An 18,071-nucleotide genomic window follows, 5' to 3' on the forward strand; every position below is an offset into this window, starting at 1 on the left:
TACGGCGACCAAGTAATTGGAGCACCGTACTTGCTCACATTTTGCTCACATTAATGAAAGATCCATAGAGAAAACATATTTTTGTTGAACTCTAAGCAAGTTAGCAAGTAAATTCTTCATAGGATGTTCTATGGTGCACTCAACAGGAAGGTTGGAATGTTGGAAAAAAGGGTAAACCATGCCTTAGGTGCCAAGGTCGGGTACATTTACCTTAAACATAAATCATTTTCATATTTATTACTGCTCTCTTCATCGGAACCGAATCCAATTCGATTAACTGGATTTCGATTCCATTAAAAATGGTTTATTATTAATTTTTGGTTTGAATTAAATTTGGTGACAAAATCGGCGCAAAAACGATGATAAAATAAAGGGCAGACAACATCGATTCGTGACATTATCGGGTTTAAACTGAACATTAGACTGAGTCGGTGCGGTATTTTCTCAAACACTGGGGCCTGATAAGCCTCGTTTGGGTTTGAAACTTATACATGATTTTTTGAAGGATTTTTAAAAAACGCTTTAATAGTAAATTTGAACATTCATGTTTGCATGAAAAAATTCAATATTTTGTTGGAATCAACTTTTTTTCCCAATGAGATACGAAGTTACGGTCTTCGACAAAGTTGTTCTGCTAAAATTTCCTTAAGAGAGTGCCAATTCACGATTCTACAGAAGAGACAAAAATTATGTTGATTTTTACAGAACAAAACATTACATTTTCCCGTACAAACATAAGTGTTTAAATTTACTCATGTAAACGATACTTAATTTTTTTTCATAGAATTATGGATGAGTTTTGAACCAAAACGAAGCTATTTAGATCCTAGAATTTGAGAAATTTAAAAATTACCTCAAATCGACTCAGTGTACTGTACATATGTACATGTGATACCAATGTTTTCTAGCATTTAGTTGAATAATAAACTCTGAATAACTTCAGGGATATTAGTTTACGATACATTTATTTACAGTGGGAAATTACAAAAAAAGTTATAATTCCTTCAAAATCAACTACATTATTCCCACACTAAAACAGCATCAATGATTCAAGTATGTGGGTTAACAAATAATTTTCTCATTTTCAAATTCTTTTACAAACCAATTTCTATTTGTGTCACTTTTTTTAAATAAGTTTAAAATTTAATTATTCACATATTTAAAAAAAAAAAGTGAGAATCAACTAACAGATAAATAAAGTGAATGATAATTTCAACATTTTAATAAGCATGACATATTTATAGAGGAATAATTTCATAAACAATCAAACCAAATTTTGCCTCGATGACTTGTTTTAAGTAATATTTTAACTTAATAGTTTCGAATATGATTTCAGAAAGGCTGTCATCAGAATAAACCCTAGCAGAATCTTGATTGAAATTTTTCGTATATTAACTTTTTTTTTCTCTCTCGTCAACCTATTTTTTACTCTCTTCATGTTGAATTTTTACCAATACTGTACGAAAATAATTTGCAGTCTGTCCAAGTTAGTTTACACTGTTTACGTTTTATGTTTCGTTTCGATAAGCTAGCTACTGATTCAATGTCAGGATTTCGTTCAATTAAATTCATTTCAATTTACTATATTTTGTCGTTTTCACTACTATTACTACTACTAGTTTCAAAGTGTGTTTGTATGTACGTTCGATGATTTAATTGCGGTTTGGTTGTGTTTGAATACATTGTCCTTTATTATGAGCAGTTGTTTGAGTCGAGGGTTTTGCGTTTTACGATTTTTTTTGTGTGTATTTTTGTGTATTTTTTGTGTTTAAGTGTATGTGTGCGAGTGTGGGAGATTTTCCCTTCTACTTAGCAATGGCACTTTTCCCAAAAGGAAAGCGATAACTTTCCTCAAAGTTCAGCTGTCCGGTAACGTTTGCCCAGTGTGCAGAGCGATAGTTTCATCACAAGAATCGTTCCTTTAGGCGGAACCACCCCAGGAATGCTCGATCCGGAGAATGCTGTGCTACTGGCGACCGATTGCCTAGTTACAGAAGAAAAATAAAGAAACAAACAAAATTTGAGTAAGTTACACTTCCAAAAATATTTGATTTGATACTGTTAAAATAGTATTTTTTAAAAGAAACTCACCAAAAGGGCTCAATTGCTTCCAGCCCGAAGTTTTTTTTTTATTTGTTTGTAAAGGTGTCTGTCTGTCTTTGTTTCTCTCTCGTTCGATCTTTCGCGGCTCGGGGGGAGGTTGGGTGTACTGTTCGGATTTCTTCTTCCGGTGAGCGCTTTCAGGAAATTTATCACAAAGATGCTCTGTACAGTGTTTCTTCAGTAAACCCTTCTTCCCCCACATATATATTTCTCTCTGTACAAAGTAAAACCGCGAAGATGGAAAAATATAGATGTTCTCTTAAACAAAACTCGTCGTCTCTGCCCCGGGAACGTCTCTCGTAGAATTCGATTGCTAGATTATTTTTTTTGGTTTCTTTGGGTTTTGGTTGAAATCTTTTAACGTTTATCCTAGGCTAGCAGCAGCGATTCCGAGGGAGACAAATCCGTTTGAGGCCGACGACGAGGGCGACTGATCAGGTAGTGGTTGATGGCGAATAACGACGGTGGGGCCGGATCTCACTTGTAGCCACTGGTTCGCCGGGAGCAATAGGAACTACTTCCCTGGGAACAGCTGGACATGGTTCCGCCGATCAGCTCCGAGGGATAGACCACGTGGTTTAGGTGGTTGATGTCCAGTGGCTGAGGTGCCGGCGGAGGATGTTCCGGTGGCGGAGGAAGATAGTCTACCCAGTTGGGAGGAACTTGATTGCTACCGTTGTTGATCACTGGCCTCGGGTAGCCGTAGAATGATCTAAAACTAGAGGAAGTAGACGAGAAGGTGTCGTGACCCTGAAAGCTGATGTCGCCGTTCTCACTGTGCGGAATTCCGTTGATGATCATCGTTGTGGCATATGGAGTTGGGCTTTCCGGTGACTGTAATGAGAGGAGAGAAAATTCATCGTAAGGAAAAGTTCTTTTATATTACGAAAATCATCTATTTTATTTTGAAATTAGACAATAGGTTTTCAAGCAGTATTTACAGTATACTTTTGCAATAGGAAAAATTGCTTAGGATTTATGCCTGATTTATTAAGGTCCTAGCTTCTTCTTTCATGGCGACCGTCAAAAATATGTGTGAAACTGTTAGACGAATTGCGTTTTCATTTTAATAGAAAACGATGTTTGAAAATTTAAATCATTGCACTGCATTTAGTGCAATTTTTGTAAACAAAAAATTATCAAACTTTGTTATTTTTTCTATTGTAATTTCCATGAGGGAATAACAAATTCCTGATTTCGGGTTATGATTTAATGGAGTGTGTCACGAATTTGGGGCTAGTTTTAATATGTATTTGTATGAGCTGCTTGGTTTAACGTTGATACGGTAGTCATAAACTTTTTGTTAAACATCATCTCATAATGAGTGGAAATCCATTTCCAATGTTCAATTAACTAGGCAAAGGCGCATAAAACATCCAATGATTGAAAATTAATAGATGAATGCATTTTGTAAATTGTTCTAATTATTCTTATAATTATCCTGATGAAAAATCGTTGTTTTAAGAGTTTGACCTGACAAGACCAGGTCGATCTTTAGACATGAAATCTATCGACCAACTTTCCCAGAATACATTTATCATAAAAACGGGAAAAAATAATATATTCATAAATTATTTGACTTTCACCTAATTGGATCTCTTTATTTTCCTTATCACATCATCAAGAGCAAATCATCTCAAAATGAAAATTTGTTGGTGGCAAATGGGTATAATTGCATAAAAGCGGATTTTGATTAAAAAGCACTTCAACTTCGATGTGTTCCGATTGATTTCATAGATATTATTTATAAACTTTTAAAGTGAGTAATATCTTCTAAAATAAAAACGATTAATTTAATACCATTTCTCGAAAAATAACGCGTATGATACCACAAAAACTGATTTAATAAGAAAGTCTGAGCCAGCTGTACAGTTTAAATTGGTTATGACAGTGTTTGTCTTAAATAAAAAGAAAACCGATTCAATAAAAAAAAACATCAAAACTAGAAGACAATTTTTCTCTGTTCTTTTTTCAAAAATTACTGACTTAAATATGGATTCATTTTTAAGTTGAAGAATCACATTATAATCTTTCTTTTTTTAATAAATTTCCAATGAATATTTTGTTTTTGAGTTCTTCACTCACAACTTGGATTGTCTCTTATTTTTAACTTTGAATTGTTTTTTTTCATTTCGATTCAAAATTTACAAAATCAGATATTTCATCGAAAATTTTCGAAAAAAAAAATTCCCTCGAATATTGAAAAAGAAATTACCCTAGTTAAAGGTAGGTTCTTTAAATATTGCACTTTGAATTTTCCATTTCAGTTTTAATACACGAACATTGAATATTTAACTTTCATACTTTTTCTTTGATTTCATTTTCATATGTGATGAAAGAAATTAGAGAAACATGAACTATCAAAGAACGAAAGAACATAAGCCGTAAATATCATGAAAATTTCGAAAAAGATACAACGGCTCACCGACAGGACTTGAACCTGCAATCTCCGCTTCGGTACAACGGCGCGTTAGCCAATTCCACCACGGTGAACGTGATGGAACCGGCGAACACGAGCAATCGAGCTCTGCCGATCAACTGCTGGACCTTCTATCGAAACACCATGTATATCCCGCATGTGATCTTTCCCTCTATTGATCTCTCTTGTTTCTCTAACCCCACCCATCGACTCGGGATTTTAGCCGAGCGAGCACATGGTCGATTGCTTCGGGTTTGCCGCAACTTACGGTCAGATGAAGAAGCAATCAGTGCCGCTCAAGGTTCCGAGCAGACCAGTTACACAGGGAGGTGTTGCTCTGTTGAAATCAATACTGATGTTATGAAATCGCTTGGTACATCTTTGTACCTGAAAATGATCACATTTTCATATGTGATGAAAGAAATTAGAGAAACATGAACTATCAAAGAACGAAAGAACATAAGCCGTAAATATCATGAAAATTTCGAAAAAGATACAACGGCTCACCGACAGGACTTGAACCTGCAATCTCCGCTTCGGTACAACGGCGCGTTAGCCAATTGATTTCAACAGAGCAACACCTCCCTGTGTAACTGGTCTGCTCGGAACCTTGAGCGGCACTGATTGCTTCTTCATCTGACCGTAAGTTGCGGCAAACCCGAAGCAATCGACCATGTGCTCGCTCGGCTAAAATCCCGAGTCGATGGGTGGGGTTAGAGAAACAAGAGAGATCAATAGAGGGAAAGATCACATGCGGGATATACATGGTGTTTCGATAGAAGGTCCAGCAGTTGATCGGCAGAGCTCGATTGCTCGTGTTCGCCGGTTCCATCACGTTCACCGTGGTGGAATTGGCTAACGCGCCGTTGTACCGAAGCGGAGATTGCAGGTTCAAGTCCTGTCGGTGAGCCGTTGTATCTTTTTCGAAATTTTCATGATATTTACGGCTTATGTTCTTTCGTTCTTTGATAGTTCATGTTTCTCTAATTTCTTTCATCACATATGAAAATGTGATCATTTTCAGGTACAAAGATGTACCAAGCGATTTCATAACATCAGTATTGATTTCTTTGATTTCATTTTTTTTAGGAAAAACTAAATTCCGATTGAACACATTGCGTTATTCTTAATTCTTCATTCAAACTCGTTTCTATTAAACATGCTATAATTGATGAATTTAGAAACTTTCTTAGTTTCCACTTGTGCTTCATCCAACGCAAAATGGGGAAAAAAGTGTATAAACTGCGAAGAAATTCAATATCTTCAACTTCAACTAGTGTGATTTTTCCATGGAATCTAGTGAAGGCAATTTTAGCCACCGCACGCTTCGTAAAACGGAGAAATGGCTGATTTCACCCTCGATTCCCTACATTTTTGAATTTTTCATGAAAACAGTAAGCTTAGACTTCAAAATTTTGAATCAAGTAAGACCTATCTTGTGTGATTCTTTTCGAGGAATCGAAAGAAAGCTTTTTCAACCACCGCAAGCATCGAAACATAAAGTTATAGCTTTATAAACCCTAAATTTCCCTACACTTTTTCAATAATAAAGCCATAACTCCGTTTTGCGAAGCTTGCGGTGGCCCTCATTCGATTTCTCGGAAAAAAATCTAATTAGGATTGAAATTTTACAGTCAAAACATGCATTTCTCTAAAATATTTGAAACTATAGGAGAATTGAGGGTAAAGCTGCCCTAACTCAATTTTCCTATCGCTGCGATGGCTCAAATAGCCTTCATTCGATTCCTAAAGAAATCCCACCATATAGTACTTATTAGCTCCTAAACTGTCCTGTACATAAAATCTATTTTTTTTTGAATTTATTGAAAAATGTAGAGAAATAGAGGGTAAAAACAGCCATAACTCCAGTTCGCGATGCGTGTGGTGACTCAAATAGTCTTCGTTCGATTCTTCGGAAAACATTTGGTTCAGAATTTTCAAGGCAGAACTTGTTTTTTTTTCTGAAATAACTGAATAATGGAGGAGAATTTATGGTAAAAACAGCCAAAACTCCATTTTCCAATGCGTGCGGTGGTTCAAATAGCCTTCATTCGATTTCTCGGAAAAATATCTCTCACTCGTAAAATATAATCACTCAAGATACGCCTGAGTTGATTCTAAATGATCAAGTTCGAACATCCTTTTTTCTCAATTAATTGAAAAATGTAGAGGAATCAAGGGTAAAAACTGCCAAAGCTCCAGTTTCAGATGCGTGTGATGGCTCAAATAGCCTTCATTCAATTTCTTGAAAAAAAATCAAACAAGATAAATCTCATTTTGTTCACAATGGCACAAAAATATAAGGGAATCGAGGGTAAAATCTTCATTTTGTAAAGCGTGTGATAGCTGAAACAGCCTTGTTTTGATTCCTTGAAAAAAAAAAAATTACACTATATATATTTCCTAATAAATTTCCTAGTCCAAATGTTGTTTTTCTGGCTTTTTTTTACAAAATATAAGGGAATTAGGGGTTAAAAAGGCACTATATTTCCGTTCGTAAGCTAGTCCGGTGTCTGAAGCTCTGCCCAATCGATTTTCCGGACATTGTCACAGAAGAAAAGTAAATATATGGATTTTTCATAGATTTTATAAAAGGGAAGATATTGAATTTCTTCGCGGTTCGAACACGTTTTCCCTATTGTGCGTGCAATGTTTTTTTTTTATCCGGGAGAACGTTTTCCTCTGGAGGACCCCAAAAACATAAATTTTCAGATACTTAAATAAGAACAAATTGAATTAAAAGTGAAATGTGTTGTTCTACAAACGAAAATAATGTACAATATTGTAAAACAAAAACGAAAAAAAAATTATTAAAAAATAATGGGCAGGTTTTGGACCGGCAGAAGTTTTGGAGGAGTTCAACATTTTTAAACTCTTAAATGGTTTTTTTTTTCCTAAAATTGAAATATCATCAGATAATCGATAAATTCAGCATTTAAAAATATCAATTTAGTTTTAAAAGAAGGTGTTTATATGATATTTCATCATTCAAATGCCCAAATTTTGTTAATTCAGATTTACAAAAAATTGGCATTTGGAAGGACGGCATGTTGTAAAAAACACCTTCTTTTGAAAATAAATCGATGTTTGAATAAGTTTCGTATTAAACTTGCTTATAAGTTCTCCATACTTAGTTCAAAGCACCTTCAAGCTCAATAAGCTAAGAATTTCGGCAAAAAATGGATGGATGATGGATGAAAGGTTGAAACTGCGTGTTTAGGGCATACCATAAACTTAAACGAAACGAAAAAAAGGCGGTACCGAGTTGTACTTTTAAGTTGCTCTTTTTTCACATGAGTTAATACGAAAATTTTCAAGAATTAATCTACTGTTTTAATTTATGATTTCATGCCAGAAGCATGCAATTGTGTTAACTGAAACGTGAAGGCTAACATTAAGGCCGTGAAAAAAACTGACTCCAGAGGGGGAGCAGTGGATTTGTGACCTTTTTTTCCATGACATTTTCATTTTTGCTCAAACAATGCATGAATAAAAAAATTAAAAACATTAATTGTAAATACTATTTGATTATTAATTTTTAAGTTTTCAACAATAAAATATTCTCGTGTCTAATGTAAGCTTTTGAAAATACATTCTCAAACCATTCAAATGATGATTAGGTTTTGTATAGAGAATCATTTTGCAACAAAATACTGCAACAACTTACTTTCATCAATGGTTCAGATCTTAAAATATGCATCAAAATTTGGAAAACTTAGCTTAAGATTGCCGAAAGTACTTCCGTTCGTATGTGGGCCGGGAAAATCCAGGTTATTTTCTTAAACCTTGCAATACTTGGGCATTCTATTTTCAAATCATCAAACCGAAATCTGGACCAGATAACCAAATTTTGAATCGAATTTCAGGCTCCCAAAAAAAAAATCGCTCATGTTCATTTTAAAAAATATTACTTGAAAAATTTCATCAATGTGCGACAAATTTTAAAAACAAATATGATTTGGATTGATTTGAATTTTTTGTTTGATATTCCAAAAAAAGAAATCCGATATATCTGGCCAGCTGAATTTTGCTTATTGATTTTAAACTTACAATAAGTGTTTTTTAAGGAAGCATTCAATTTCGAATAAAAATAATCTTTAAATAAATCCAATATTTAAAATTAAAAGAAAAAGATTAAATTTTTGCAATTTCTTTGAGAGAATATAGGGTAACGGACCTATTTTGGACCACTTTGGGAAGTGGCCAAGCCTTTTTCCGGAATAAAAAAGCAAATGTTAGAATTTTCGACTGCTTTATCCGTTCATTATGAAGATCAAAGCTTTTTCTATCGAAAATTATCGTCGTTTGTTGCAATGTAACAAGATTTAAGCCTGAAAACACGTTTCTTCAATCATTACTCTGGTCAGTATTTTGGACCACTAGGTTTCTATTTTGGACCACCCTTTGGACCTATTTTGGACCACCCTTAAACTTAATATTTTTTTTTCTAAATTTTGCTTAATTTCGACAGCGATTTATGCGCAATTATGCAAATTATTCAGACAATTTTGTCTTTTTTTATTGTAATAAACTAGTCAAGTTTTGTTTGTTCGATAAGAATAGATTAAAAACAGCAAAATTCCTCTGTTATATAGTGTTTTCCAAATGTTATGAAAATTCTGACTGAAATCTCGACGAAATTTGTTCTGCAGTGTTCAATACTGACCAGTTGGCTTATCTTTAGGTTCAATTTTCAGAACGCAAATCTCCTTCAGGTGACCCAATGATAAATTGAAAAAGTCTGACATCATAAACTTCGCGACATCAATTGATGCATTTTGACTTCCAAAACCTTAGTGGATTTGGTTTGGCTTCAGTTCTGTAGATAGATTCAAAAAGATAAAAAAGTGCGAGATTTATGCTATCTTTTTAGCCATCTAAAAGCCAGATTTTTTTTCTCAATAATTCAGTTTTAAGTTTGTTCTAGGATAAAATGTATCTTTGGAGTAATTTTCCAACAGTTTTTTTTTAAATTGCATAACCACAGGGGCTGAAAAACTAGATTTTTAGAACTTTTTTTAGGCTTTTAAAATTTACACATTTCAACCACCTTTTCCCAAGTTTTGAAACATATATAGCTATAATTGAATATATTATTTGATAAAATTGTTCTAATATTAACTGAGATATTTCAACTGTTACAAAAATTAAACTCGTTGCATATTTGCCGATTTGTCGTCTTTTTTTTTCAAACCCCTCCTTTAGACTATTTCGTTTCTTCTACCTACCCAAGTTTTTTTTCCTCGAAAATCATTCCTGAATGCACTCTTTTTACTGGCAATCCTAAATGGTTGAAACTTTTAGACCAAACATTCAATAGTTTTTCATGCAGCATAAAAATCAATGACCTAATCAAAAATTGGTGCAAGTCCAAGTTTTCATGTTTTGAGGCTTCTTTAAGCTGTAGCTTTTAACAACTGTTCATCAAACAGTTGCCATTGATGTAGATTGTTAAATTAACGTGACTTCAAGCATAGTGCACAAAAAGTAAGTTAAAACTATGATTGGCTTGGTTTTATGCCGATTAAATTGAACCTCGTCTAATGGCGATTTTGGGCTTTGGCGAGTTGATTAAATAGAATCATGCTTAAATTCCAAGTTTTATTTATGATGAATGATTGAAAAAATGAGCATAATTCTTTCATATCGTCGTACAACGTCTTATTACGTTCAGCAATATTTAACAGCAAGTTTAATACCCTGGTTATGTTGAGTGGTCCAAAATAAGTCACTAAGGAATAATGTAGGACCTATTTTCGACATGGGTCAAATTGCTATTAAAACCAGTTATTTTGCGTTTTCGAGCTTGCAAAACAGATTTCTTGTGTTTTATCATAGCTGTGTACATGTTTGTGTTTGTAAAATTCATCACAGCTATGCAGCAAACCTCATGAAATTTGACTTCATTAATGGCACGTCCTCCTGAAATGGCCCTGATTCGGTCCAACTGTGAAAAATCAAAACTTGATTTGCAATTTTCTCTCCGTTATCAGCTTACTAAATAAAATTTTAGATGTGATTAGAATTATAAGAGGTAGCTTTAACTATATTTGTACATTAATTTTTTGAATAACATGATTTATGAGAGAAATATCGGCAAAAAGCTACAAGGTGGTCCAAAATATGTACCCGGTCCAAAATAAGTCCGTTACCCTACATATTCCTTTATCTTTAATCAATTTTCATTGAAAATCAATTCCTGTGGATGTTTATTTTAAATAAGTTTTTCATAAGACAAAACTTGCAGAATAAACTAATTTATGTCATTTTCAGCTGAACTGTGCAAACAAACTGTCTTTGGGTAAACTTTAAAATCGAACTAACAATCAGAATTATAAGCCTGCGATATCTGGAAATTTAAAAACCATACCTTTACCTTATAGTTAATCTTGTTAATTTTATTCTGATTGGAACTCATTTACGAGCTGAATCTGAATCGGAATTTTGAACCAAACAAGGAAATCTAAATTTTAAAAACTTATACGATGATTCTGAACATGATTTTTTGTTTCAAATTTTTATGATGATTCGAAACTAAAATCAAGAATCCTAAACTGGATACATAATCCGAAGTATGAAAACACAAATTTCATTCCGATTTTGATTATTAGGAACTAGAATCCAATTAAATCTTATTTAAAATTGAGTATTCAGATATTAATTATTACCAACAAGTGATTTTTTTTTAAACTCTAGCTGAGTTCTGAACCTCGGATTAGTTTTCAAGGTTTTGAAACCATTTCTCAGTCAAGATTCTTAACATCGAATGATATTACTCCATCTTCAAAGTATGATTAAAAACAAGAAATTTTGAGTGTATAGTAGAATACCTCGCAAGCTGTTGATGGACCCACATGGGGGGGGGGGGGGGGGGGCTAACCCCCAAAACCCGCCAAGTGTCTACGACCATTGCTTACATTTATTCTCAGTGTTTCAAAAAATTCCAAGTCGATGCAAAATCCAAATATTACTTTTTATACAAAACTAGCTGATTCGGTGTGCTTCGATATCCCTTCCATAAAAAATTGAGTTCGTTAAAATTATTTTAATTAAAATAAACTTCTTTTTAAATTAAATTTTAACATTATTCAAAAGCGAACTAGTTTTCATGGCATCTAAGCTTCTAGATTGTCTCGAGTCTCAACGTAACTTGAAGGTTTTAAGATAGGAGGAGCCACACTTTTGAAGAAAATAGGAGGGATATTTAATTCAATAAAAAAACCCTTAAATAAAAAAATACCTCTTTTTTAAGCTGGAGGAGTATTAAGATACAGGCAAATTTGAAAAAAAAAATTAAAATATACCAGACTTTATTAACGGATGAATCATCCGCACAGGATGAAAATCCCAGAAAAAGAAAAGAAAAAAAAACAGACTTTATGAAAACACTAAGATATTGGTTTCATTAAAAATAGCTCTCCTCCCCCCAATTTTCCGATTCGGAGGGGTTTGAAAATGTTACAGAAATCATTTCCGGTCTTGAAAACGGCTTCACACCGAATTTTACGTTGAGCAGTTCGATACTTTCTGAAAATTGTTCGAGTTGTGTCAAATTTTGGATAATTTAGTAAAGGAGCTCCCCTTTATTTTAGATTTGGAGATATTTGATGTATTCCCGGTATTAAAAACGGCTACAAAAAAATCACGTTAATTGGCTCAGTAGTTTCTAAAAATTGTTAGATTGTGTCATACTTTTATTTATTTTGTATGAGAGCCCTCTTCCCTCCATTTTGGGAAAGAATGAAAACATGAAGAGATCGGGATTTGAAATATCAATTATTTTGATCAATACTTAAGCAAAGCTGGGTTATTTTGTTGGTAAGTTGATATAAAAAAGAATTCAAGCCGTGTTGTAACAACACATTTATTTTTGAATTGACAACTAAAAGTTTTTAAAAATGATTATAATTGTGGAAGTAAATCAATATTTAATTAAATTATTAGTTAAACAAAGTTTCGATTATTAGTTTAAGTTTGCGGATACATCAATTGTTAGACTCATTGAATCTTTAATTTTTGTCAAATTTGTCAAGAAAATTGTTTTCGCATGAGCAACTTTGAAGCGTATTGATAAATTTAAAATTTATGCCATTAATACTTGTGTCTTGAGTTTCGGAGCATTGACTTGGAAATTGGAAATAGTTGAATACGTCCAAGTCTTTCTTAAACATTTAAGCATAATGCTTTGCAGAGAGATTTCAAAATTACGTATTTTTTCAAGTATTTCAAACATCATATGATGCATTGGAATGAAACGTTTTATGTTAATAATTTTTTGATCACTCACCTTCCGACAGTTGTAGAAAGAGGTTATCCCCCGTGGATCTACCTCGGCGTACTCAGTGCCTCCATCGGAGAGCGCCTGATTCGGGTAAATCTGATTTCCCTCCAGCAGTTTTATCGAGCTCAACCCAGAATCCTTATCCGTATCACAAGTCCTCCAGCCCCGATCAATCCAAATTCCGTTATCTTTTCGAGTGACACTCAAAGCGTTAGGTAGATCACGTCTCGCTCCGATCGGTACTGTTACCACTGGTTTTCCAAGTCCTTGACGCTTCTTAAAGAAGATGACTCCTCCAATGATTGTGAATAGAAGAATAATGAAGAGGGAAAGAACCACGAAGATCATGAACCACGTTTCATGAAGGAAATTGTGATGCCGGAAGTCCTCGTAGTCGTTGTAGCTATTGTGAACACCTTGAGGAACGATCACAAACGAGGGATCCATCACCAGGTGGACCGATTTCGAATAAGGACTAAGTCCAACTCGATTGAAAGCGGCCACTCGAATGGTGTAACCAGAACCCGTTGTCAGGTTGTTCAACATAACAGAATTCGTGGTGGCATTAAGGGTCATCTGAGCCAATAGTTTGGAAATGTTACCAGCTTTGACCTGAATTTTGTATCCTTGGAGGACTCCGTTGAGTTGATCCTTAGGAGGGGCGCCCCATCGAACCCAACCGGCCGTTAGATTCAGCATTCCGGTTTGAACGTTAACTGGAGCAGTCGACGGGGTATCTTCCATGGTTTGAACAATCCGAGCATTACTCGGTTGCCCCTCGAGATTCTTGAAGTACGGTGTCAGGAAGAACTCGTACTTGGTGAATTTGCTCAGATTGCTGATGATGTGGCTTTCCATTTCGTTGTTCGGAATCGAAAGCATACTGTATCGATTAGTGGAGCGCGAATCCTGAAGTTCCCGGTAGCGGACGTAGAAACCTTCAACGTACTGATCGGAACCGCTTATGTGGAGGAGCCACTCTAACCGGACCGAAGTTGATGATAGCGGAACTATGTCAATTAGCTCGAGTATCTGAAAAAAGATGAAAATAAAAAGTGTTGATTAAGTTTTTTGTTCATTAATAATGTATCGATCTATCTATACCAGTGGTTTTCAAAATGGACCCTTTCGCCCCCAGGAGGGCGTTTAGAGCAAAATTTTGAATTTTGGGGGGCGTTGGAAGGGCTGAGGTGGGCAGTTTGGATATTAATTGCTTTAATTTGGAAACAGTTCAAAATTGAAATGATAGTTCAAAGTTCAAGAAGTTATTTATGGAGAATTTTTCCTCTATGGAGATTTTTTCCAAGTAAAATTTTCAGTTCAGGAAAGGAATTTACCGTAGTCTTGGGAAGTGGCTTGATCCCAAATGGTATTTTAAAAGAAGTGCTAATGACATTTCAAAAAATTAGATCGCCTCTGGCAGAATTAGTTCTAAATAATTCAAGGTTTAAGACATTTTATATGAAGATGTTTCCAAGTTGAAACTAAATCAGCAGATCATGACCTAGAGGATACCATCCTTGTCTTCTAAGCTAACGGTCATAAGATCGAATCCCGTTCGTGGAATAAGCTGACACACATAGTATGATGAAGGTTGGTGGTTTTATTCAGCATTAGTAAAAGGCTAGCCGGGTGAACCTTGGAATTGTATGCCTCAATAATGCAGCACATGCATGTGGATGGATCTTTTCAAGGGATAGATTGTACTTGGAGATCCTACCTAGATATGTGTTTGCTTGTAGAACTACCAGTTATAACTGCAACTTCAACCAATAGAGCAGGGGTGTCAAGTAGCATAGCAAAGTAAAAAAAAAGTTACGAGGAGTAAAACAAAAATTGGTCAACTAAATGGTTGCAGTGGACTCACTCCCCAACAGGAAAAAAAGTTGACTCAAATTTTAATTGCAAATTTAAGTTTTGTATTGAAACTCCAATCTTGACATAAAAAATTGGTTGTACAGTACTCTATCCTTAATCGGACACTGTTGGGACCGAAAGGTGAGTCTAACTACCGCAAATGTCCGATTACCTTAAATACGATTTAAAATCTGTCGATAAGTTTTAGTGAAAAAATACTTTTTTAGCCGAAAAAACTGAAACCTCAATTATATTTCTGTCACTCAAAAAAATTCTTCAAGAAAAAAAATTAGCCTCAATTTTAATTTGTGTTTCTTGTTCTTCTAAACGCTAAGATCCACATTCAAAAGGGTTTTGTTAAATTATACAAGGCCACAAATTTCATATGTTTCATGTTTCGTTTGTTTTTTTAAGTAAAGCTATCGAATTATATAGTATAGTTTTTACACATTTTCAGTATAGTTTTTAGACATTTTCAAATAAATTGACCGGAAATCATAGTCAAACTTTTTTATTTTTTTGAAATTTTTTTAAAAAGTTAATCTATCACTTTGCATTCTTAATTTCGGTTTCTGAAAACATAATCTTCTTTAAGTTTCAATAAGGAAAACACAATGTCTACCTTTTGTCCTTGTCAGCACCCAATATTTAAATTTACAGCCAAAAAATATTCAGAGCTTGAAATTTTAAACTATATAATTCGCACTTGAAAGTTTATAAACGTTTAACTAATTTTTATTGGTTTAAATCACCTTTTTAAATTTGATCATGTTTTTCTAACTAAACTTTGAAATGATTCGAAAATGATTTTAAAAACTTTCTCCTGCCCCCCCTGGACGTTTCCTACGCACGAGCCTGCTTGTATCAATGCTCAGTAAGGTTTGATTTTCGTTTCACTGACAAATTTGAACACTTAACAAAAAAAATCTGCTGTTCGAGTTTTTGAAGCATTCTGTGGATTTTTATTTAACATTTTTATTGATTTTTTTCTCGAATTTATTTGTCGCTATTAAAAAACCTTGATATTACTACGTTCTTCGTCATTTCCAGACTTTCATGACCATTTAAAGCCTTCAAAACCAAAGAGCGATTAAGTTCATTAAAACTGTTTCTAATAAAAACACGCTTCCGTGTTTTTGTATTAATTTTCTTAAAATTACAGGTTACAACTTTTATTCCATCGGAAATTTACTAGAAACTTATAAACCTACAACCCATTAGATAATGAATAAAATAATTGGAATTCATCCCCAATTATTTTGTTAATATTTCCGACCTGTAGGTTTTTTCCAGTTAAAAAAATTAAATGTTGTATACTAGATCAAGATATTATTACTCAGTTGTACAAGAATTCGAGATTTTTTTAATAAACTTTTCTTTGGAAATATATAAGTCTGATATCTTCGAAATACAATCAAACGTTCCATTAAAGTATCGTTAATAGCTCTTTAAAAAGGGTAAGCGAGCACACTATCACTTCAACTTTCAACTTCTTCTACTCCTTACTCTTATGATATTTTTCATATGCGTACATTCGCCCAAAATTGTATAGAAATCGCATCTTTCAATCCAACTCTATAATACTATACCTCGCGTTACTTTTGATCCAGTCGATAGAACTTTTCAAAAACTTCTCAAGGTAGAACTTTCAACTGTAAGTATATTAATTTTCACAAAATTTGCTAAGGAAGGTGGTGAGCTCGGAAATCCAGCAAAAGGGGGCGGTGAGTTTAAAAACCACTGATCTGTACAGTAAGCGAAATATGTTTAGTACCACTAGGTGTTTTGCTTGTTAAAATATATATGATTGAAAATCGTCAAAATTGCTTTGTTAAATTTGTTTCAAATTGTTCTTCGGAAAAATTAAGTATAAGTTTCTATTCTCTAGATAAAACAATTGGCGTTGGGGACTTGATGCTGGCAAACCGTGATTAATTGAAAACAATATCAAAGTTTTATAATTCCAACCTGTTTTCTTCTGGTTCAAAATTAACCCTAAAAGTTGTCATGTAAATGAATAAATTAAGCAGTTTGATAAACTTTTATACCTCAAATGTCGAATTCCTTAGCGCTATAGGAAAATCTCTTCCAAACCCATTTTAAACAAACGGGAAAATATTTTGGCTTTTTCAGTCAATTCACGGACTCAAAACACCTTCTGTTCTTATTATTCTTCTTATTGGAATGAGAAGAGAAGGTGTTTTAGATTCGTGAATTGACTGAAAAGCCGAATTATTTTCCAGATTGTACAATTTCACCTGTCGAAAACAATTATCTACCCATTGAACACCTTTGGAAAACTAGAAATCGACTAATTATTGCAAAAACTTTGTAGAAACATTAAGATTCACTTTCTTAAAATAAATTTAAAAAAATTGTCTAAGTTCTGGTAGGAAAACATAGGTGGAAATTTAAATATGGAATTTTGAAAATGGACCATGAACATTACTTACGAAAAAAATACAAATTTCAGCTCAACCGGAATTGATTTAGTGGTGCCTCAAAGCGCTGAAAGTTTCGTTTTTTTCCCTCAAAAATCACCAAAGAAAAGACTAAATGGAAATTATAATCATTTTCAATTTTTCATGTTAAGGATAATAACTTCAATTTTTTCTAATAATGTATTATTTAAAGCTGATAAAATTTAAATGCATTAAGATGTGCAATTTAAGGATATCCGTACAAAGTTACATGGTTCTATTTTTAAAAAAATCGACTGAACCTATTTCGAAAAATAAAATTTTAAAATCTGAAAAAGTGAGTCGTGAAAATTGATAAAATTTGAAATTTTGGAGAAGATCTGAAGACCCCCACTGAAAACCCGTCAGATAAAACAGAAATCCTCAAACGTCTCATCAGCATTTTGAAAAGATTAACTCCATGTATACAAAAATCTGTAAATTTAAGAGGGAATTGGGTCAATTTGTAAAAAAAATCAAACCAATTGATTCAGCAGACATTTTCACAAAAACGAGTTGTTTGTAAGTGATTTTTTTCTGGAGATTTTGACTATTGGAGTAATTCAGTTTTCCATAAGAAATCGAGTTTAACGAATTTTTAAGATGTATTGTATCTAAACATGGTTTTTTTTTTCTTTTTTTTAACGAACACAAACACAAACAAGATCTCAATGAAACTTGATGTTTTCTCGAAGAGATTCATTTTTCTTAACTCTAAGCGTACATCTTTCGAAGATATGATGGCTAACATCTTACAAATGCTAAAACTACCAACCCACAGATAGTGTACTCTATATGCCGTGACCGGGATTCACTGGCTAAGAAGGCTTAGAAGACTCTATGCCACGGGCTGCGGTATACTTTTACATGTTTTACATGAATTTACCTATCGCGATGTCTTTTTTATTTGTCCAAAAATCTCTAGTGTTCATTGACATTAAACTTCTGGAGC

General features: G+C 33.7%; 1 protein-coding gene across 1 annotated transcript in view; it reads right to left on the reverse strand.

The window, feature by feature from the left end:
* Positions 1-1,368: 1,368 nt before the first annotated feature.
* LOC129742912 (roundabout homolog 1-like) overlaps positions 1,369-18,071 on the reverse strand; it is a 473,757-nt gene continuing 457,054 nt past the window's right edge. Inside the window, exons 10-12 of the mRNA XM_055734853.1 lie at positions 12,810-13,835; positions 2,092-2,937; positions 1,369-1,984 (exon numbers count right to left, since the gene is read on the reverse strand). Coding sequence (XP_055590828.1) covers positions 2,581-2,937; positions 12,810-13,835 — 1,383 coding nt within the window. The 3' untranslated portion in view covers positions 1,369-1,984; positions 2,092-2,580. The remainder of the gene's footprint in view (positions 1,985-2,091; positions 2,938-12,809; positions 13,836-18,071) is intronic.

The sequence above is a fragment of the Uranotaenia lowii genome, chromosome 2 (assembly GCF_029784155.1).
Source record: "Uranotaenia lowii strain MFRU-FL chromosome 2, ASM2978415v1, whole genome shotgun sequence".
In the NCBI taxonomy this organism is placed as follows: domain Eukaryota; kingdom Metazoa; phylum Arthropoda; class Insecta; order Diptera; family Culicidae; genus Uranotaenia; species Uranotaenia lowii.